Source organism: Phalacrocorax aristotelis, chromosome 24 (genome assembly GCF_949628215.1).
Source record: "Phalacrocorax aristotelis chromosome 24, bGulAri2.1, whole genome shotgun sequence".
NCBI classification, from domain to species: Eukaryota; Metazoa; Chordata; class Aves; order Suliformes; family Phalacrocoracidae; genus Phalacrocorax; species Phalacrocorax aristotelis.
This window is the reverse complement of record NC_134299.1, coordinates 6,883,783-6,907,008: the sequence shown is the minus strand read 5'-3', so window position 1 is coordinate 6,907,008 and position 23,226 is coordinate 6,883,783. Positions and strand designations below refer to the sequence as shown.

The following is a 23,226-nucleotide window of genomic DNA, read 5'->3' as shown; positions in this document are numbered from 1 at the left end:
GGGGGGTGGGGGGGTGGGAAAGCATCCCTGTTCCTGGAAGCAGCCTCTCAACCAAAGCTGCAAAATGCAGGAGCCCAAAGGGTCAGGTGCTCTGGCTGGAGATGGATGCAGCTGTTAAATCTCTGCTTCTGAGAAGCTTTAAATCTAATTTTTTTTTTTCTCGTGAGGCCTCTTTTGATAAGAAAGTGTCAGGTCCTTTTGAAAAGCTCAAAGCATCGCCGGCTGCAACCTCTGTGCTGGTGTGCGGCAGCACCGGAGACCAAAAAGAAGATCAAAATGTCTTTTTTTGGGGCTTAAAAAGATGTCTCGGGTCCTGCGGTCTTGGCAGCCAGAGCTATGGCAGTGCAATCGCAGGCTGAGGATGGGTTTATTGATGTTTTTCCTGTACCGAACACCCAGGGCATGTCAGAGCATGTGGTGGGGAAGGTGATCTGTGGGGTTTTGGGGGGGTTGCTGCAGCTTTAGCAAAGCTGCTCTTAATTACTGGGAAAAGGACTTCTGAGGTAGCTCAGCAGCTGGTTTAACCCATTGCTGAGGCAGAGGAGGAGCAACAGACCTGGACAACGGGTACAAAAGCAGGATGTGGTACCAGTCTGGCCCCTCTAATGATGGTGGTCTTATCTGGAGGTCACCTCGTCTTGCAAACTCCTGCCTTCAGCACTGAGAGAAGGAAAAACCTCTCCGGGTCGGCTTCAGCCCCTTCGGCGGTTGGCTTGCAGCGCCCAAAGAACGAGCCGCGCGCCTCGGCTGCTCTTCTGCTCGCTGTAACTCTGTTACGTGCGTTTCCAAGTGTGGGCCTTTTATTTATTAAATGAGGGCTTTATTTTGACCTGGCAACATCTGCCCAAAGTGCTCTAAATGAAGAGCAGAGATTACCCGTAAGGCGAGCAGCCCTGCTCTCTAGGCTGTGTGCAAATGAAATGAAGTCAGCTAAATTGGATGATTGCTCTAAGCAATTTAAACCTGAATACATCTTGCTGGGGTTGCCTCTCTTCTTTCCTCCTCTTGGTTTTTTTGGGTGTTGACTTGCAAGCGTATGCTCGAAGATGGTGTGTTTTGAAGTAATTAAAAGCCTGTTAGGGGATGCGCCTCACCTTGGCTCGTTGCTGTGATGGCGCAGGGGTGGAGGGGAAAGAGCACGAAGCTGGTGGAAAGATGCAGAGCCTCCTGGCCTTGCTGCCAGGGAAATTTAGGCATAATTTGAGGGGGGAGGGGGAAGGATTTTGGCATCCGGGCTCCGTGCAGATGTCTGGCTCCACGCGCATCTTCCCTGAACAGTTTGCAGCTCGATTTCTAGAAACCCAGCAATTGCACCGCGTGGTTGGAGTGCAGCAACCATTGCTTGGGATGAGTAGAAATGTTTTGGGCATTAAGTTGGATGGGGTTTGCTCGCTGCTGGCCAGCATCCTGCCCGGAGCGTGCCGGCCCTGAATTCCCATAGGAAACTCCGAAGTTAGTTACAGCTTCCTGCAGCGTGATTGAGTTTTTTTGGGTACGCCAAAAAAAGGAGGTTATAAACAGCTGACTAGTTCAACTAAAGCCTGGGATTCCCTCCTTAAAAGCATTTCCTACGGGCGTTTGAGAAATTGCCAAATTTTAGATGTGCTGGGTGTTGTCAGGCAAGCGCTGTTATTTCCAGGCAGGTTGTGCTTTAACGTGCTTTGCTCTTAAAAGAGAAGGGCCTTGTTTTATCCCAAAGGGAAGTAGTGCCGAGACGCTGTCCTTAGAGGTCCTGGCAGCAGGGTGGGGGTCAGCAGACATACCTCTAGGTGAGTTTGCATTTTCCATCTAGCTTGTTTTAGGGTTGTAAGGAGTCCAAGAAATGAGACTCTCTGGAAGCTTGTGGCCAGCGTGGATGGAAGAAAAATGGCTTTAGCCACAAATTTGCTGTTCTGGGTGGGGAAAAAAAAACGTTGCGCCCTGGAAATCTTTATGGCTCGCATGTGATTTTTGCACCTCATCATTGCAAAATCTTGCGGAGGAAACGCTGCGGTGGCTTGTACCCCGCTGCGTCAGGGCAGGGTGGTAGCAGAGACCTACTGGGAGCACACGGGCTTTGCCTCCTCTCCCTCTGTACGTGCTGCTGGAGGAAGGGCTTGATTAGATAATTGTATCATGAGCAGCTCCAACAACTGTCAGGATGGATAAAGCTCCTGAAGGCAAGAGAAAGAAAAGACCTTAATTATTTCCATGGTTTTTGAACCTAGGAAAGGCTACTGGGATGGGTAAGGATCAAAGGGGAGGTGGAAGTGGCTGGTGGGGGGTTAGGGGTTGATTTGTAGGCAGAGACTCATCTTTTTATGTTTTCCACTTAAATTTTGCCTTCTGAGGAAGCACAGGTGGTGGATATTGCATTGACATTCTCACCCCTTGATGCTGTGCTGGGGTTCTGGGCCAGCAGAGCTGCTCTGTCCTTGGCCAAAACTACCTTTTATTTCCTCTGTATGTGATTGGGTGTGGGTTGTTTTGTTTTCTTTAATTGGGTTCCTCTCTGTGGCTGCTGGTTTTCCTGCAACAGATGAGTCACTTGTGCAATGAGTTCAAGCTGAGACCAGTGCTGAAAAAAAATACCTTTAGGTCAAAATACGATTGTGAAGGGAAATGGCTGCTGGACCACCCGATCCTCAGCTGCTCAGGTTTAGGCAGGGATGGTAGAATTAATGCCCATCCTTATTTTCCATTTGGAAGAGGATTTTATGTCGTACCAGACATCTCATACATAGAGCTGCCCTCGCAGCGCTGAGCTCGGCAGCTGTGTTTTATCCAGCAAGGTTTGATTAGCACTGACACAGATGACTTGCAGCTCTAATTTATCTTAGTAGCTGGAGTTTTTGTCTGGCTGGTCATTAACGGCAATTAATACTTGCCCTGGGTATCCCGATGGCATTTCCCCACAGATGAGCCTCTGTTTAATGCTAAACAGTGTCTATCTAGAACCCACTTTTCTTACTGGGGACTTAATCTCTGGCAATATGGCTAAAAAGATGTTCAGTGAGTTTGTCCAGAGGCTTATCAGGATTTGATGTCTCTTGGCTTATGCAAGAACGAGGGATTTATAAAACCTTCTGTGTTTTTACTCTTCAAAAGCCCGAATAGAGGAGGCGGCTCTTGGTGTGGGTGCTGTCGATCCGTACTGGGTTGCAGTGGGGAAGGCTGGTGGAAAGGCTGCTCGCGTGACTCATTTTGTGTTTGGCACTTCTGCCTCAGATAGTAAATACTTCTGAAGCTCTGTCTGCAAGTTATTCAGTCCATATTTTACCAGCTGGTTGAGGTCTGTGCTCACATTGATACGCCGAGCGTCGCCGACTGCCGTGGGGATACAGAGTGGTGAAGTTATGGCTAAAGCAGCTGGTGCGATTGTTTTGGGGCGTAAGAGGAAAAAAGTCATAAAGAAATGAAATGTAGTTTAATGTTTTTGAGGCTGAAAAGCAGATCTGGGCGCTACTCAAGCGTTAAGGGGAGGAGTAAGGCTGGAAGAGTCTCCAGCTCTTGTAGTCCCACTTGCTCCCAATCCTTTAGGCGTGGAAGGTGCAAAGGTTTGGGGCCAGCAGGAGTGTTGTCAGTAGGATAAATAGTGCCTTTTTTTTCCTCTTTTTGGCCTGATTTCATTGCTTATGTGTTATCCTCTGGCACGGCCTCTCTGCAGCCTGTCTGAGCCCACCCGACCACCTCTGCAGAAGGGGAATGGAGACCCAGCGCTTCTCTCCTGCCTAACTTCAACCTGCGATAGGAACCGCTGCCCTTTGGAGACCAGCTGAATTGAACTTGTCAATACCACAAAAAATGGTTTTAAAATAGCAAATTGGTGTGATCTGGGGGGGCTTTTCCCCTTCCTGGAGCCAGTGCAGGATGGAGGCTGCCGGAAGGTGACTTTCAAGGGAGTGTGACTATTTTTAGCGGTAAGCTATTCAGTCCAAATTTCCTTACGCTTGGCCTGAAAATATCTTGTTGTGTGATTGACACATCTAAGGGAAGCAGCAACCAAGGGATTAAAAAAAAAAAGTATGCATTTATTGTAGAGAAATTGGAGTTGGCTGTTAACCTACGCTCGGTGCATTGACACTGGCCATCCCTGGCTTCATGCGCTTTCTGCCCTCCCACGGGCATGTGCGGTGGTACCACAATGTAGTTGTTTATCTGGGGCGTGGGTACACACAAATGTGCCTTTAGGTGTCCCCTCAGAGCTTCCCATCTAATTTTGGGGCCCTAAAACTTACGTGAGCAGCACTAAATAGGCGTTAAAAGGCACTGAAATGTGAGATGATCCTTATTGTGCGTTTTTGTTATTTTTTTTTCACTGCTCTGAGCGGGTTTTGGTCTGTGACCACCAGCAAAAGCACCATTTTGGAGGTGGAATAATCCTCTGGTGTCAGTGGTGGCTTTGGGCAGTGAATCCTTATTTCTGGTGCTGGACACCAATGCTGAGCTACCTGGCCCTCTGATTTGCTCAGGAGGGTATTTTCCAGGTCCCTCATTGCTTGAAGGCCTGGGAACGTGAGCAGGGCTGAGCAACGCTTATTTATCATCAGGGCTGTAAATCAGGCGTTTGTGGTAGGGGAAGAACCAGAAGGTGCTCTGGCATTTGAGCCAGAAGCTCAAAATCGAGGATTTTTATTGCACTAGAGGCTTTGGTTTTCTCTCTCGCGTAGGAGGGAGTGCGCTGGTCTAGGGTTAGTTGCGCGTTGGTGGGAAGGAGTTTGGAAAGAGCCTGTAGGTCTCCTGACAAGCTGCTGCCTCGATGAATTTTCTCCAGTTCCCAGGCAATACGTTAGCAGTTTAACAGTGCATCGAGCATCCGAGTCGCAAAATATCTCTGCGATCTCCGCTGTGACTTACTGCAGAGAGACGCAGCTCCCGCGGCGACGCTGGCTGACGTCGGCTCAGCCCTGCCTGTCGTGACGGTGCCGTCGATGCTGCTGCAGGGCCTTCGCTGGAAAAAGCTGAGCAAATCGCAGGAGGAATGTTTGCTGGGGATGAAATTAGGGCTGCTGATTGCAGTGGCTCCCGTTCTGGGCGAATTGTAACAAGCTTGGGGACTTCCAAGGAGTTTTTGATTCTTTTTTTTTAAAAAAAGAAAATATGCACAGTTAAGGGGGGGGGGGTGTGGAAAAAGGAAAAAATATGCTCAGAATAATTTAGGGATAATTATACCCATCTGATTCCTTGAGAATTGAGGGTGAAGGTTAGGTTTTCTTCCCCAAAAGCCCAATCTACTGGATAATTTCTGCAGACCTGTGGCTTTATTATGTAGTGCGTTTAGCCAGGTATCTCGCAGCAATAGATGAAATGTGTACGGCAGAGACTAAACCTTAGCACAGGAGTGAGAAATGGGTATAGGAGGAAAATCACAGCACCTCCAGCCACGTTTCCCAGGCAGAGACAGGTCTGGACCCCACAGAGACCTTGGGGTCAAGGTCCAGAGGGGTTATTTTTAGGTTTTTAGTTATTTTTAGTGTTGGGAACCCATGTAATGAGTTTGTTATTTGTTGCGGGTTAATTAGCAAGGCTTTTTAATGGAGAGAACTGTGGTGACTCAGTGTTTTGGAAAGAGTCTTTGGGGCTGTGGTTTCCCAGTGGGTTTTACCCAGTGCTGCAGGGAGCATAGCTGGTGTAGAAAATGGAATCAAATTCCTGTTTTCCTGAGTTTTATGAACCAATAAATAATATTTTAAAAAAAAAAAAGCTAGGAAAAGGCAAAGTTGCCAGCCATGAGCTACAACTTCATCTTTGTTTTGCGATTATAACTTCTCTGAACCTGATTTCTTGGGGCTATGAGCCTGGCAGTCTCTGTACCCTTTGGCATGTACTGGCCCGAATTATAAGTGATATTCTGCTGAAGCTGTATCTGTCAGATGTCCCATCGTGTCTGTCTGGGCTTTTTTTTTTAACCCAGCTGAGCTCTCTGCCTTTGCATCCACCTGCACAGCTCCAGCGCTGAGGCTCAGCAGAGCAAGTGGCCAGAAAGGAGACACCAGCGGTTAAAAAGTGGGGGATCGGGGGGAAGGAAGTAGTGACCCCAGTGAATGGGGCCTTTAGGAGCTGCAAGGAAGGAGGCAGAAACTCTGGGCGCGTATGAACCTTGCAAATACCCAGCGGAAGGCAATGCTGTCCCACCTTCTCCAATTAAATTGCAGGGGCTCAAGCTGCGGCGGCTGGGGGTGTCAGTCCCTTCCTGAGGGGCTAATAATGCAGGTTTGTGGAGGCCCGCTCTGTCCTATGCTATTAAAAGTGATGCTCTCCAGACCAATGCTGCCCAGGAAGATGCTCGAACCGCAGAAGCAAGAGATTCCTCTTCCCCACGTTGATTTTACCGCTGGCGTGGGCACAGCAGCTGCAGCGCGACACTGAGCCTGGCACCTCCAAGCCCTGCTCCCTCGCCTCCTCGTGTAATCGGTGTGTTTTACAAATCGGAAAATTGCACGTTAATGCTTTGGTTTTATTCCTGCTCATCATCTTCCAGCATTGCTTGCTTATTATCTTAACTCCTCGGAGCGATTTCTCCTCCCACCCCCCTGCTGCTCACTTTGTTCTTTATAGCTGCCGTGCTCCCGGTTGTAGCAAACCAGCTGTGCTGCGGTTCGCAGCCCTACAGATTAACGTTTTCCACTTTAATCACTGCCTGGGGAAAAAAAAAATACAGGCCAAGTTGCCATTCGAGTAATGCAATTGCACTGCGGAAGGTCTTTTCATTTGCCGCTGTGTTTATTAAACATTGGTGCTTTCAGCTGCTGCAGGAGGGGGGTAACGAAGCCGAGGGGAACGTGGAACCTGGTGCTTAAATGTAGCTTGGACTTGGAGGGTTTCATCTGGAAACTGGCAACTTGATTTATTCGTGGCCCAATAAAGGGAAATGGCACCTCCACATGGCTCAAGCATTGGGTGTAAAAAGTGTTTGGCTAATTTTTTTCCATTGGGACAGATGGAGAGTTGGAAGGATGCGGGAGAAGGAGGGGCTGGGGCTTGCTGTTGCCTGTGAAGATGGAAAAACTAGCTCAGAGTAGATCTGGGGAGAAAAGTCGTGAGAAGAAAAGCTCCTGTGCCTTTAAAGAGTCCTTACTAGCATGGGGTTTTGGAACAGGAGAAGTGAGAGTGCTGAAAGTGGTCAGTTAAAGCCTGAGAAATCCCGCATCAAAGCTTGTGAACGGCGTTAAGAGTAGCACAAATAGTTGCTAATGAAGTTGCAGGGATGAGTAAAACTTTTGCTTTCTGCTGTTCTGCTATGCCAGGGAGTAAAACCAAACTCCCCGTCAGCAAAGGGGGTGTGATATGGTCTGACAGCCTGAAGCTGACGGAGATGAGGAGGGGCTTTGCCATTTAAACCTATTTTAGTGTTCATCTGCAAAACTTCTTCCCATTCAGGATGTTCAGCGTGGCTTGCTTGCAAATAGAGTGCAGACTGAGAGCTGCAGCAGCACCACTTTCCATGGAATTAGGTGTTAAATTGGTTGGCAGGACCTGTAATTTGGGTGGTCTCGTGTCTGAAGAAGGATGGAGTGAGGCTGCGGCACGTGGTCGTTTCTCTGGCTCGGAAAGGACAGGATGGAGCCTATTGCTGCAGTGTGCCCGTGTGGGCAGCCCTGAACTGGCCTGGGCTGAAGTGCTAAACCTTAAATTAACACTTTCCAGTCCTAACCTGGGGCTAGGAAATTGCAGCAGGATCCTATGAAAACCCTTTTTAATTGATTCATGCAACGGGTGTCATAAAGGCAGTGAACCTAGGCACCAAAGCAGCAAACACTGGCTGCTCCCTTAGCGCTTCTGCCTGCAAGCTGGCCATTCCTATCCCATTGAAATGACTTTTGGGGCTGCTAATGACTTTGGGGCAGCTGGCCCCAGCTGGGGCCAGGGGAGGTGCAGGCAGGGTACAGCACCCACTTCCATCTAGTAGCTCTGCGCAATCACTGCGTGGATCTCCACCAGGCCCCAGATCTAAGTTTTTTGATGATGAAACCTCTCCTAAAATCTCCCTAAGCCCCCTTTTTCCCCTCTGGTTGCTTACGCAGGGCTCATTGCTGCCTGTGCACGGGACTCCCCTTGCACCCAGCCAAGTCCTGCCCCCTGCATCCCCTCCTTACCCCAAGGCACCAACAAATCCTGCTTAATGTCCTCTCCGTGCTTCTGGCAGGGGGCAGAATTTCATCTGCAAAGGTAAAGCTGGTGAAGTTAAGTGGCAGTGGGGGGCATGGGCCCACTGTGCCAGCTATTTACAATTAATATGCTGGGGAGCCCTGCCTGGGGGAAGACGTAGCATCTTTACTGAAAGCGCTTGGTATGCCGGCTGCATGCAGAGCCAGCCCAAGCACCACTGAGAGGGCACGTTAGCAGCAAGGCTCGGTCCCTCGGAGGGTTTAGCGTGTTTTCCTGCAGCCTCAGTTTTTTGTTTTACTGGATTATTACATGAAACTTTCTGCCTGTAAAGCCTGGGGTGATTTGTGGGGTGGGAAGGGAATCCCAATCCTCTGGGCATTGGAGGGGGACAGGGCTCTGCTGGTGGAATAACCTCCCTCCAGCAGCAGCGTCACCCCCTTAAATGTCTCCAAACTCCCAAATTTTGGCTGCTGGTCGATGTCCCGCTGTTTGAACGGTCCCTATTGGTCCCAAGAGTTAAATGCTGGCTGAGTCATTTCTTCCTGCAGTTAATGATTGCCTGGGCCTGATCCTGCCAGAAGTGGAGTCACATTAATGATTAAAACCCATAAATAAGGGCTTGCTCGTTGCCTATGTATGAAGCCACTCTACGACCTTCCCTGAGCTCCAGCAGCAATATCAGAGGGGAAAAAATTATTCAGGATAATAACCCCACCCCGTTCCCATGGCCCTTCCCTGCTCCCTCCGCACCCTGAGAGCATCGCGCCACAGTGATGTTAAATAGAGCACAGTTTCAAGTACTGTTTAAATTTGGACCACAGAATTTATTCCATTGAACACTAAGCTTTTTAAAAGCTGTGCCTGCCTCTCCCTCGTGTCCAGCAGGGCTTGTGCATTATCTATCCATTATGGTAATGTTAGTATAAATAAACGGATGATTTAAGGTCGGCCCCTGCCCACTCGTGTCTGGGTGCATTGCTACAGATGCAAGCAGCAAAGCATCTGCATGTGTTTGCATTGCTGGAAGAGTGCTTGATCTTTATCAACTCTTTTGCAGAAAGAAAAGCATGGTATAAAGTCTCATTTGCTTAGAGAGGAAAAAAAAAAAAGGTAGAACTGAAAGATCTCTGGAGGTCTAGTGGAGGGGTTTGGGCTTGCTGGGGAAAATGCTGAAATCCTGCTTCCATGCGCAAGGTGGGAGCTGGGAGGGCAACTTGCCGCTGCTTTTGCAGACGTGCTTTCCTTTAAATTAAAGAATTTTTGAGGGCAGTAAAAATGATTCCTGGGTCACGTGTGGGACTGCTGTGTCCCTGCACCAGCAACCCTCCTGGGCCGAGGGCTGGGCGACAGTGAAAATCATGGAAAGCAAACCTTCCCTTCCTTGAGTGCATTAACGGTGTTGTATAGAAGTAGCCGGAGAGTTTTATTGCTGTTCCTATCCCTGCAGGCACAAATCTGTTTTCTTAGCAAGGAGTTGCAGGGCACAATTAACTGCTTGTGGAATATCAGGTGTTAATTACTGGCTGATGGGGAAATGGTGCTGGGGAAGAGCCTGCAATGTGCTCCCAGGCTTCTGGCCTGATTTATGCTGCCGGAGGTTTGGGCTTTGCCTGTGATTCAGTGGAGAAGGGGAGAGAGCCTGAAATTACCGCTAAAACCTAGGCTGAGCTGAAGTTTTATGGTGACTCATTCTTTTAAATGTGGCTTCAAATTAATGTGGAAATTTTAGGCAGTGTTGAGCATTATCTATGGACCTGATGGTTTAAGGCTGGTCTAAATCTGCTGCTTGGGCCATCCCTTAGCTGTGTCACAGCCTGGTTTTGTAGGGAAATACTGCTTCCACCTCGCTCTTTTGCACACTAAGTTGACTTCTGAATTAAAGTGCAGAAAGCATATAATAGAAGTAGATGAATGCACAGAGGGTTGGTCACCAAGCACCAAAATTTCTTTGTGCAATGAGTTGAAAATAAGCCCTGTGATCTCTGTGCCGGTGCATGGTCAATCCTGATGGAAAGAGGTTAGAAAACCATGAGAAAAGTCATGGGGGCAAGTGGATATTTCTTTTTAATTGACTGTTCTCCTGGCTGCAGCATCTTTGAAAAGGAAAGAAAGGGTGGAGGAAATGCGTCATGCATCTCCCCAAATGCCTCTTGCTCAGTGCTGGGTGTTGGGGTTTCTTAGCCCAAGAATAAGACATCCACAGCGCCCGCTTCACTGGCTGTTAGCAGCATGAAAAGCGCTGGTAGAAACCAGGCTCCAACACACTGAAAGTTCATTTTAGATTGGTTTTAAAAACTGGGGAGAAAAGTTGCCATCTCTCTTTGCTTGTTCAGCCTGATCGCGGCCAGCTGTAGCTCAGTCATGGCCAGAAATGTCACTTTTGGGGCATTTTTCATCCCATTATCATATCCTGAGGTGTAATATCCTCAGTGTTTGGGATCTGCTGGCCACTGATAATCGTGTAACTGTCATCCCATCTCTGTTCTCACCCTTGCTGCTTGCACACTAAAAGGAAAGGGATATGGTCTCTTCTGCTGTGCTGAGTTACTCTATGCCTGCTAAGAGCTGGGTCAATACAGCTCCCACGTCTCTGGGTGCAGCCCTGAGTCGCTGTTATTTCTTCAAACCTCGCTTTAAATTCTCCATTTGGCTACCCCAGAGAGAAGCAGCGTCTTCCTCCCAAAAGCTGGGGTTTTCAGACTTTTCCCAGGCCACGAGCCGCATCGCAGGTGATGCTCCTTTTTCTTCCCGTCTCTGCGCACCGAGGCAAGCTGCAGAAAGGAAGGGTGCTCCCCTTCGCTGGGTGCTTCTCTGCATCATCAGAGACTGGCTGCGGACACAGCTTTTCCAAACTCATCTTTTTACTTTTTTTATTTGAACATCAGTTTTACACTCTCTACTACTACGTTCGTATGGCCGTACAAAAGCTTCCAGGAGCCAGGTGGTCTCCCCGTGCCAGTTTCTTTCTCCCCACACCTTTCTTTCAAGTATTAAACCTCGCTGAACCTGGGCGTAATAATTTCTCCTTCCTTCTTCCTATTCACACGAGCGCCGGGCAGCTCAAGGTGGTGTTGAAAGGGAGGTGTTGCACACAGCAGCAAGCTATGACAGGTAAATCTGGACATCTGGGTAAATCTGGATATCGCTCCCTGGTCCTGGGCTCCGAGCAGCTGCCTGGGGGGCATCTGTCCCTGTTCTTGCTAGCTTTTGGGCTGCCACTTCACCCTTTGCTACTGCAGGAGAGCTCCTGGGATGGCTGTGGGGTAGCAACAGGCTCTTTCAGCACACCAGCAAGGGTGGGAGGCCCCGACTGCAACGTGTTTGCTGTTTAAAATTTGCTAGAGATACACCTGTGCACCAATTTTCTGAATAATTGTTGGAGTAAATCCACTTAAACAGAGCTTTGCTGTTGCTCTCGGTAGCAAAACCAAGCAACAAACTCAGTAAAGGGTTAACGCTGGCCGCTTGTGCTGCTGCTGCCTTCCCTCTAATTGCTCTCCGCTCCTGCCAGGCGGAAGGAAGTCGGAGGGAGCAGTTCAAGTTCAAGGCTTGCCTGTGTGCATGTGTACGCTCTTTCAGCCCCGCTGCGGAGGGCAGGAGCCGGCCGGAGCAGGGAGGGTCCGGCAGGCAGCAAGCGAACCCCCCCCGCTGGAGCTGCAAGGATGGCTCAAGCCTCCGAGTGCCGAAATTCCCACCTCTATTACTACAGCATCAAATTTGCTCTGTCCACCTATGCCACCCTCTTCTCGGTAGGTGCTCTGGTTGCCTTTTCCGTCCTTCCTGGTGTTTTCCCCCCACCGTACCACCCCCGTCGGTTGAATTTTACTTCTCGGTGTCAAAATTTCCCCTTCCAAGGCATCAAACCCTTGCAGTAAAATCAGGTGCTGCGAAGCCCCTCGCGCTTAGCGCTAGCTGGGTCCAAAACAGGCAATCTTGGGTGAAAACACAGGTTCTGATGATTTAAGAGCACCTCCCTGGGGCTGCCCGTCCCCAGGGCTGCCCTTGCAAATCCCCCCCCCGGCAGCAAGTTGCATTTTGAGGCATTTGGAGCATAAACATGGACATTTAACGTATTCCCCGCACAAGCACCCGTCAGGCGGCATTGCCAGCCGGAGCCCCCGCCTGTCTCGGTCGCTGCGATTACATCGTTCGATAGGGCCGAGGCACTAAAGCGGGCGCCGAGTGGTGTGGGCATTTTAGCCAGGTTGGTTATTTTAAGAGGTAAAAAGAAAGCTTGTTTTTAAGCAGTTTTGAATCATTAAGGCAACTACAGGTCAGGCTGCCGCAGCACCTGGGAGGTGCAAGTACGTGTCGGAGCAGGGAAGGGGGAAGCAAGGAATTTTCCGTCACTTTAGGGTCTGTACGTCCTCAGTTGATGCATGAGATATGAAGTTAGTGCCTTCTCGGGGTTAACCTTGCCTAATCCAGTCCATATTTACAGATATTGCCTCCTGAGGTCTAACTAATCCTCTTTGCCCCGTGCTTGGCTGCCTGCTGGGCACGTATAATGGTATGCGTGTCTAATTGTATGGGTGTAATTGCCTAGAATCGCGCAGAAATATCTGCCTGAGTTCCCAGGCGGGCTCTGAATGGTCAAAGGAGGTTGTAAGCAGGGCCTGAAAATGCTTTTTATTTCCCCCCCCACCCCCGCTTTTTTTTTTAATGATCGAGCTCACTGGGAGGGCGGCGCTCACCCTCGCTAGCCGGAGACGGCAAAGCCGGTTGCCTCACGGCACCGAATGACTTGTGCCCACACCAGGGCGTGAACGAAAATAAGAAAAATGGGTGGGTTTTTTTGTAGAATATCTCGCTGTTTGCCTTGCAGCCTGCTGGGTAGGAAGGCCCCTGAGGGAGGGGAGGCTCGAGCATCTCCCGCGGGCTGGGCAGGACCCTCGTGGGACCGCTGCTGCACCCAGCGAGACCAAAAAAATCCCGATTTCTTAACCCGTTTGTGGCTGTGGTTTGAGTTTTTGGGTAAGGATAGTGAATTATTTTTCCTTGCAGAATTAATCTGCAGGAAAACCTGTCACCGTGGTTTTGCCTTCTCTGAAGAGCTGAGTTTTGCTCGGTTTGAGGTTTCCCCAAATGCCTTTAAGCAGCTGTAGGAATGGGGAGAAGGTGCAGGGTTTTTTTTTCTCCCAACTGATCTGAAGCCAGGTTGGGGCTGTGCTGTGCAGACGTAGATTAACGATGGGATGAACCAGCTCAATCTCAATGCCAGAGGCTTATTGATTGCTGGGGCATTTTGGGGGGCTCAGTGGGCATCCCGGCGAGGCTGCCAGCAAGAAGAGACTCAATAATTTCCCAGCGACTGGAAAATAGCTACAAAAAAGTCATTTTGAATAACTCCGACACAACCTGCCTTCAGCCCTGGGCCGGTCCTCGCGCCGGGACACTGCCCCATCGAATCCATACGGATCGCGCGGCTCCTGCGAGCTGTTCAGCCGCCTGACCTACTTCTGGCCTCATTTGCACATGTCGCTGCCGTATTAATTCAACGGCGCTGCCGAACCCGTCAAAGCCTCATTAACCAGACGTGACCAGGGCTGGGTTTCTCCGTGGCCAAACGCACTCGATAAAAAATGATTGTGTAGGAGCTTCTTGCTTGCATTGCATGAAGGCTTCAAACATTTAATCCCCTGGGTAAAAATTCAGTGGAATAAGGCTTGAGTTGGTTCACCATGAAGGGTTGAGGAGGTTTGGGGTGAGACTGATCATGGTTTTCTAGTGTAGGGTTGTCCCAACCTGCAGAAAACTGGATCTAGTGCCGCTAGATCCTTTCCGGTGCTTTCCTGCAATGAAAGCACTTATTTATAGGTGGGAAAATCAGTAAAAGGAGCAAGGGATAAACTGGAGAGTGGCTTTAGCCAAGCACAGAGCAAAGGGCAGAGACGTTTGAGCGTTGCGGGTTGGACCGGCTGCTTTTATACAGGTATATTTAACGCTCGTCAAGGGTCCAGCAGGGCATAGATTTGGAATTTTCTTTTCAAAAAGACATGCTTCTTTCCTTTTCTTACTTTTCCCATAAAATTGAAAACTACTATTTTAATCGACCCTTATAAAAGCAAATTTTTTTACATTCCTACATACTGCTGGCAGTTCAGCGTTATACGATGTATTTAATCGCTGTATTATTAATCCCCTGATTCTATCTTTTAATGACTAAAAGCATTCAGCACTTTCTATATCGCGGTTTCTCACCTGCACACTGCAATAAAACCTTCTGAAGAGGAACGGGAGTGCCCTGTCCGCTAATTTGAAGGCAGACGGGTCTTCAAAAGCTGGGCAGAATGAATCTGCTGTGGGCTGGGGATTTGAAAAACAAGAGTTTTGCCCTTAGATTTGCACCTCTGGTCATCTTGGGTGGAGAATGAAGCGATGCCCCGTTGCCTTTGCTCCTCCCCAGGCCGGTGCTCTGACTCACGTATTCTGGCTGCCGGGGTCTGCGTGGGCTTGAAGCCACCGTCATCGTGACTTTCTGGTGTTCCCGAATAAGGAGAAATTACTGCCTCGTGTCACTGTGGTGTTGACTCATCCAGTTAATGCCGTTCACCCTGGAACGGGCCACGTCTGCCACCTGGCCCTTGGCAGGCTTCGAGGTTGCACTGCTTTGGCCGTGTTAGCGTCCCCTTGGGTTCACGGTACTTGTTCGCTCTGCACGTGGCTGAGAGTAATTCTTGTTACTCGGATCTTTTGGACCCTGAACAAGGGGAACGTGGCATCTCCTGGGTATTAGGACCATTAGCATCGGGTGGCCACCTCTGTGCCAAAGCCAAGTCATGCAAGGCTGGAGAAGCAATCTCAAGCACCAGAGAGCCCATAGCTTGAAGAGAGCTTTGCAAACTCCCTGTCTCACCTGTGGGTTAGCTGTGAGCTCAAGCTTTGGTACCCCCCAGACCCTCTCAGCATTATCAGAGCTGAGTATTATATTATTTTCTGTTCATTAATTGCCTTTCATCCCACTTGCTGACCGCCAGGTCTCTAAATGGCTCTGTGATCAGTGAGACAGTGATTTCCACCGGGGATTTCCCCTTTTAGCTCTTCCCCTTCCCAAGTCCCCAACTTCCCCCTCAGATCTTTCCTTGCCCATTAAATGGAGAAATGCCTGGTGAGGAAAACCATCATCACTGTTATCCCATTAAGAAGAGATGAGGATGGAGTGAAACAGCTTTGGAAATGGGTTGCAAAGAAGGGGAAGGGGCTTGGGCAGACCTGCAGCTCCTCATCACCAAGAAAAAATGCTCTCTAAGTTGTCAGGTTCTGCAGCATCCCCCCACCAGGGACTGAACCTCCCTGGTTTGTGCTTTGTCGAGTCGTTTTGCTTCTTGCCGTTGGAGCCAATTCAAGGGGGCCGCACTTTGTGCGGCCTTGTCACAGCGTGGTGCAATGTGTCAGGTCTTCCCGCCTCCCCTGGGACACAGCCCCACATCTAACTGCGGTTTTGGAGGCTGCTAAAATCCTGGCTGGGGGGAAGGTTTGGTCATAGCAACATGTATGGGGCTGAGAAATCCAGGTCTGCAATTCTATCCATCCAGGAGTATGGGAGGGAGGGAGGAAGGCGTGTCACGGGGGTCCTTTGGGTAGGAATGGAGGTTGGACATCCTGGGGCGGCTGCTCGCTGCCTTCCACCCCCTGCCCACGCAGCTCCTACAGACTCCAAGTGCTGAAACCAAGCAGGGCTGAAACGAAACCCAGAGGTGATTTCTTCCTAGCTTGTAAGACGAGAATTGATGCAGGATGCCTTCACTGCAAGTCTGGTGGAGTTGCAGCCACCTCCTTGGATTTCCCTGCGGCGATGGTTTGATGGCGCGGTTGTTATCGTATAGAAACGGGGTGATCGTCATTAGAGGGTAGGTGCAGATTTGCTTTTTCTCTTAGATGCATTGCAGAGCAGTTGTAATTACTGGCTGCTGCCTGTCCTGGTGTTCGCGCTGTATTAAGGTGATCACAGGGCAATTAATATGTAACTACAGAGGATTTACCAGCAAACTTCATTATGTGCCTTACCCTGTCATCAAGTGCGGGTGGAAGAAAAGGGATGTGACGCCAGGAGTCAAAAATAGCCGGGCTGATTGAATTTCCATGGCAAAACCAACCCTCCTGCGGAGCAACCCAGTGATGGCAACCAGAGCAGTCGGGCTTTGCAAGGGGCGACGCGAACTTTTCCTGTGGCTTTTGATGCTCATCCGTGGCCAAAGGGGGATGGGATGATCAGGTTTTTGATGAAATACGTGGTGGTTTCCCTTGCAGATTTTTCCGGTGCTGCATAGGTCCTGACAAAGACTTGGACGTCACTGGTTTGCTCCAAATCTACCATTTTTTCAGAGAAATGCTGCTTTCAGGGAACGCTGACCTTTCTCCCCAGCTCTTTTCCATCCAAATCCCTTTGCCACCCATCCTGCAACAGCACCAGCTCCTTGCTTGTCCTTCCAAAACTCATTATATTCAGGCAAGCTTTCCTTTGCCATCTGCCTTTGCTGGGAGATGCGCCAGTATATCCGTTCCCTTCCTCGAGGTGTTGCCGCTTTGTGAGAGGCTTTGTGTTTTAAGCTGCTTTGAGCAGAAGCAACTCTTTTTTTTTTTTTTTTTAATCGGAGGGTGCTTTTTAGCCGGTGGGGTGCAGAGATGGGCTGGGGTCCAGCCTGCAGCACTAACCCTTATCAAAGCAGGTTGCAAGGGGCTGAGTGATCTTTTAAACTAGGAGCTAAACAGGGAGAGAGCTAAGAAATTCAGGTGGATCAGCTCAGAATTTGCTTGTTAGTCCCAGGGACTAGTTTGAGGTGCTTGGGCGTACAAAGCACGCAGCCTCTTCTAAGCCATGAACCCAAAAAAAGCCATGCATGCTGAAGTATCTCCCCATGCTTTGTGGAGCCATTTCCCCATTGCACTTGCATGTCCCTGTCGCGTTTGCATGGCAAATAAGCGGTGCGTGCCCCTCCTCCAAAAAATGGGTTTTCCCTGCCAAAGGGATGGCCGTGGCAATGCTGGGAGGAAGGACTGGCACCGCTCAGCAGCAGCCGCGTGTGTGCCACGTGTTTTAAATTTTGCAAGGATGCTTTCAGCCCTGGAAAAGCTATTTTTAAGCAATGCACGTGTCTATCCTGAAAACCCTCCTTGTTTTCTCTCCCTTGCTAGCACCCGAAGCCCGTCCCATGCGCACGGCTTCCTCAGCCCTGGAGCATCCAGGCCTCGAGCCCCCTCCTGGGTTTGCTCCGGGTGCTTTCTGGGATCTCTTCCCTCACTCGCATGGCAGATGGATTAATTAAAATGGAGAAAGTGGTTCTGATTGGCACGCGGGAGGAACAGCGGGGATTAGCGGGGGCCGCATGGTGTGCATTAATGTCTACCCCCTGCCTTCAAATCCAAGTGTATTTCCTGGGACACCGTATAAGGGATAAACATTAAATCAAACCTAATCCCAATGCACCAACCTGACACTTAAAACAGAGTATAGAGAAGAAACTGTGATTAAAAGCCTGTTATCAGAAATAGGCCTGCCTGTTTGGTTTCAACGAACTAAAGTGTCTGTAAAATATCACAAGTCTCAATTTCACTTTCTGAGAGATTTCTATTCCTTTACAGATGAGATGGAGCCTGAAAGCGGACAGTGATTGATAGACATAAACTAGCTACACAAACACACCAGAAATAGTGCCCGGGCAGAGTAGGGAAGAAAATCAACTTGCCAAAAAAACCTGAGGAACGTGCATGAAAATTAAGGATCAAATTGTCAGCGTGAATTAACAGGAAATGTTCAAGCAAACTCTTTAGGAAAACGAACAAACTGTTTAGGGGCAATGAAGCCTTTTGGAAAGGGGAAAGCGATGGAAAAGGAGGGGAAAAAACCAAGGTTTTTTTCCTCTTTGGCAATGTAGGCTTTTGGGTGCGGGTGTCTGCAGCCAGGGGCTTTCCCCCAGCAGCCTCCTGCTGTGATTTGGGCTGGGGAGGGCTGCTAAAAGCAGCGTGAAAAGGCCTCCGGATGCTCCTCGGTTTCCTTGCTGACCTTTTCAGGTGTCAGCTCGGCACTGGCTGAGAAGCCGCCCACCTCCAGCTGCACCGCGGGGCCGATGGGCACGATGCAGACGGCTCCTGACAGCACGAAACGCTTGGGATCGCGTTGCTGGCTTTGATGTTGAAGGAGCTGAAGGGATGTGAGCAGCCCTTTTCAGAGCCCTGCTTTATCCCAGCATCGTTAGACTCTCTTCTTCAATTAGGGCTGTTTCATTGAAAGGGGAGAGAGGGGAAGAAGGTTGTCATAAATAATCTGTTGCTTTTCTTTATGGCACTTTTCAGCCGGGGATCAAAAGCGCTTTGTAGGAGTGCAGCAAGCTTTGTTTCTAATTGTTGGTGCTGGCGAAGAGAGGGCGAGCGGCTCACTGTGGGTTTGGGTGCAAGCTGGTGCTAAAGCCAGGTGTAAAAATGGAGTGAAGTGAGTTGTTTTGGTGATAGTGCTATCGGAGGGTGGGCTGTTAGTGGTAATGACTTTCAGCCTCTGGGTCTATCAGACCTAAGGCAAGGGCCAAGCTGAGCATCCAGACAGACCATGAAGATACAGGCAGGAAAGGGAGAGGAAAAACCAAGCAAAACCTAGCTTAAAGGTGCCCAGTTAGCTGGATCATGCTGCAATGATACATCCCCTTTCCAGCCAGAGGCTGAGCAGCCCAGCCTCGAGCAAAGGGGATGTGCCAAATGCTGACAGTACCATTTGGGATTGGATGTTAGACATCCCGGAGTTGGGTGCCTTTTCCTTGGCCATCTGCGACGTCTTCCACCTCTCCGTCAAAGCCTCTACTTTTTCCCCCGGTGCCCTCTGAATCCCATCCCGTGCTTCCCTTGCAGATCCTCGGCCTCGTGATCCTGTGCATTGGGGTTTACGCTGAAGTGGAGAGGCAAAAGCACAAAACCTTGGAAGGGATCTTCCTGGCTCCAGCCATTATTCTCCTCCTGCTGGGCTTCACCATGTTTGGCGTCTCCTTCGTCGGCATGGTGGGGAGCCTCAGGGACAACCGGACGCTGCTGAAGACGGTAAGGCCATCGCCACGCTCTCCGTGCAGCCCTTGGGATGGTCTGGGTGATCTCAGGGAGGAAAATTAATGTATCCTAAAGAGTCGCCACCATGACTTATGGCAACCGTGTGCCCCTTTCTGGATTTAAATGCTTGCATGGCATGACTGCTTGGTGTTTTCAGCAATACCGTGAAGCCAGCGGAGGGGTAATGGGGAGAGGATATATTTAAATTGCAGAGCTGACACCCTAATTTCCCTGTTACCCATGGCTGAATGCCTCCCGGCATCTGCGGGAAGAGCTGCTGCCTTCCTCCTGAGGTAACAAGGGAGTTATTTTTGGGGCTGAGAATCCCATCTCTGGTGGAGCAAAGTCTCCACTGTTAAGTTTATTTTAGCTGTGACGGTGCCAATAGAAAATAAATTTGTTTCCTTTTGCAAGGGAGTTCTTAGGAGAGGGGGAGAAATTACCTTTGAAGCCTAAAATGGAAGAGAACCAGGACACTAGGGCAAAGCTGTCCGCTCCTAACCTGCTTTCCAGGGGTTTTGTCGGTGCGTTGAGCAGCCGACTGCCTGCCCTCCCGGCAGCTCATCGCCTGCCCTTGCTCTGGGGTAACACCCCTGCCTCCAGCGAGGGACAGGAGGCTGCAGGGATTTAGAAGCTGAGTTATAAGTCATTCCTTCCCTTCAGACAGGGGAGAAGCTCTTCCACCACCCTTGGCCAGGGCCAGTGTCCATCACCAAGCTCTGTGACAGCTCTGTCGGCTCTTTGGGTGCGTCTGGCGCTCCCTTGGTGAAGAAGTTTCTTTTGGATGAATAATCCGTGCTGGTCCACAGAGCCTTGCTGGTGGCATGTGCGTGCCTCACATACTAATGGTTTGCATAACACCTCCATCTCCCGCTGGTTTGGGTTGATCGGTTTATTAAAGTCGAACACTCTGGGTAGCTAGCGCTCGCTTGTACTAGCTTGTAATTTTGCTTTTAAAAATTGCTCAGCATTTGCATTTCCAATTAATACAGGTGGGAGCCCGAATTGGAAAACCAATATTGTCTTTGCTTCTGCATAAGCAGATGAAATTTTCATTGCTTTTCGACGCGTCTGGTTTTGTGCCACCTGCGATAGGTGGTTGGCTGCGTTACGCCTGAGCAGGTTGCAGGGATCAAAGCTGTGCAGTGAGAGAGCAGAAGAGGAGGTTTCCCATCAGACCTCGGTTGCGATGAGACACCGTCTGCTCTGTTCAAGAGCTGCGTCCTGACCCCGGGTGTTTGGAGGGGTCTCTAAGGGACTGGCTGGAGACTTTCCCTCCAGGTGGTGTTTTAAAAGCCCTGATAGCTGGTAGCTTGCTTGCTTAAAATTTTTTTAATTCCCCATCAGATGATTTCTCTTTCTGTCTGGATGCCGTTACAACAGTGGGCGTTTGCCTGGACTCAGTTATGCCTCTAACATAACCCTCTTTTTCCTGCCCATCAGAGCAACTGGGAAAGCTCTGTGTTTCTTTATGATCTAAGCCTCAAATATTTTTCTGCCAAAGCTGAAGTTATGTCACTTGTGGAGAACTTTTCATCATCTTTTTTGTTTGTCTGCTTTTAAAGCCATACAGCATTGTGTTCATTCTGTCTAGGCTTACTCCAAAGAAGGATAAGTACTGCAAATTTCTGGTAATATTTTCCTTTCTGTGCTAATATGCATGAATCACAGCTAATACTCTGATTCCACAACCCAGACTGAATTTGGAAGTGGAAAATTGACACATCAGAGGGTAGGAAATCTCACCCTTGGAGCATCCCAGGGCGACAGAAACCCAAGCTCATTAGCTGTATTTCACAGGTTGTCGGCCGAATCAATTCTGCAATGGGCACAGCTGAGAAAAAAGAAATAATCCTCCCCATTTGGGTTGGCTTTTTCTCCCTGTGGATATAAGCAGCTTCACGCCTGCCATGTGGAATAAATAAAGCAATACCCGTGGAAGTCATCATGCACAGTAACACTTACATCCCTTTTGGCTAGGATACGAGAAAGGGGGTGTTTGTCTCGTGTGTTGAAATATGTTTTATTTCTGGGTGGTGGGTTTTTAGGGTTACTCAAGGCTCCTCCCCTGCCTTTAGCTGGCTGCGGAGCAGCACAAATGGCCCAATTCTACATTGATTATCTATTTTCTGGGAGCAGATATTTCATACAATCATGATCACTGAGGTTCGAAAGGACCTTTTAAGGTCACCGTAAACCTAACACTGCCACGTCCACCACTAAACCCCAGACCCACTAAACCACTACCCATTTATGATCATGGATCCAGCCTAATTCCCAGCCTTGGAGCTGAAACACTGTTTCCCCCATAGATATACTCAGCTTGATGGGCATCAGCACGAGGAGGAGAGCATGACAGCAGCAAAGCACTTTGGAAATGCCCTTGATGACGAGATAAGGGCATTCCTTGCACAGGTGTTGTACGGTTGCACAAATATGGGAGGTGTCTGTGGTCTGCACAGAGCCTAAAACCATGATGCCACCTCTTATTGTAGCAAATAACATTGCAAGCTCATAGAGACACTCTTTAAGCGCATTTTTTGTCTGCTAAGAGCTCGGGCCGCGAGCGTGGGTTTGCACGTCCACCTCTGGCTTGCTCTGCCACCTTGGATGAGCTGTGGATGAGCCATGCCTGCTCAAAGGGGTTACAGGTCTGTATGGGAGCAACCCTGGATTAGTGTTTCTGGCGGAGATGCAGCTTATCCCAGCAAAAGTGCTTTATCCCCGTAGCTTAACACAGTTCCCCAGAGAGACTGGGCTGCACTGGAAAGACTGGAAAGGCTGCTGGCCTGGTTTTATGCACTGAATTACTTGATGTTTTCTTGTCCGCTTACCTGTTTGCAGTTATATTGGCAAAACCATGCAGCCAAGCCTGGCCTTCTCAGCAGTGTTTATGCTGGAATTGTCTGTGAAATGCATTAGTGTTTCCACCTGTCACCCAAAAGTGGGTGCTCATCCCAGGAATTCATAGGGGGTTTCGCTGTGGGACGCCCTCTCTCGTGCAGCAGCCTCTCAAGGCTGGGGGTTGCTTTCATTTGTAGAATTTGTTTCACACTAGTTTTCTGTTGAATTTTACCAAGAAAACTCTTGAAAATATGTTATTGGTTAGTGAGTTTTGTAAACTGTGCACCCTGAGAGGGGACTCGGTAGTGTAGGGACCATGGCGGAGGGAGCGTTGCCGTATGAGCCCCAAAAAAAGACTCAGGACAGACCCTGGAGATGGTATCATGAGACAGCATAAAAACTCATATATTGAGGCTGATGGAAAATCGATGCATGAATCCCTCTGGGTTCTTAGGAGATTGTGCATGCAGATGTACTGCAGCTGCTCAGATGCCTGCGCACGCGTTTTCAGGGAACCCAAGCTAACGACGAGCACAAAACTGCCCCGAACTTCAAATCACTAATAAAAATTGACTTGTCTCTTCATCTAAAAATATGTCTTGTTAAATCTTGATAAATTCTTCTCTATTAAGGAGAAAATATTTCAATGCCCTACAAAAATTCATCAGATAGCACTTGACTTTGATAACCATTTTTTTTACAGCGGCTGCAGTGGCTGTAGGTGCAGGTGTGTACGTGCTTGTTAAATCTTCATTCATCTCAGTCGCTTACTGCTGACAGATGGATTTTGATTTTCCTTAGCCCCCTGGACAAAAATCAACCAACATTTCTCTTAGCTACAAAAGCCACTCAGCTCCTAAGTCTGCCACTTGATATATTATTCCAATATCCCCCCTGCAAAGTACCACAAATTACATTTTGGTTTTAATCTTTTCCTTATCAATCTTATTCTCTGCAGTCATTGCCTGGAATTGTCATGCACAACCCGTGTGTAAGCCAGATTATCAAGTCTTTAATGACTTCTCTAATAACCCAAGGAAAATCTATTAAATAAAGCTGCTGTCTGCTTGCGATTCTCAAGTTTATTAGAAAAATTACAGGCAAGACCTGGAGATTTTAGCTGCAGGCGTATGTAATCGCTATTATGAAGACTGGTATTAATAGATGGGATAAGAGTTTCTGCTTGGAAATCAAGTTTCTTCTGTCACCATTAACGTTTGCAAGGCTTGAAGAACTGCAAATTGGCTGACAAAGATGGCTTGC

At 49.1% G+C, this 23,226-nt stretch overlaps 1 protein-coding gene across 4 annotated transcripts in view; it reads left to right on the top strand.

The window, feature by feature from the left end:
- Positions 1–23,226, top strand: part of LOC142048026 (tetraspanin-15-like) — a 61,841-nt gene that overhangs the window by 4,029 nt on the left and 34,586 nt on the right. For 2 of the 4 annotated variants that reach the window (XM_075074519.1, XM_075074516.1), the window contains exons 1-2: positions 11,604–11,837; positions 18,928–19,113. In XM_075074519.1, the coding sequence (XP_074930620.1) occupies positions 11,751–11,837; positions 18,928–19,113 (273 nt within the window). In that variant the 5' untranslated portion in view covers positions 11,604–11,750. Of the gene's footprint in view, positions 1–11,603; positions 11,838–18,927; positions 19,114–23,226 lie in introns of those variants that run through there. The other 2 variants (XM_075074517.1, XM_075074518.1) reach the window with 1 other exon arrangement.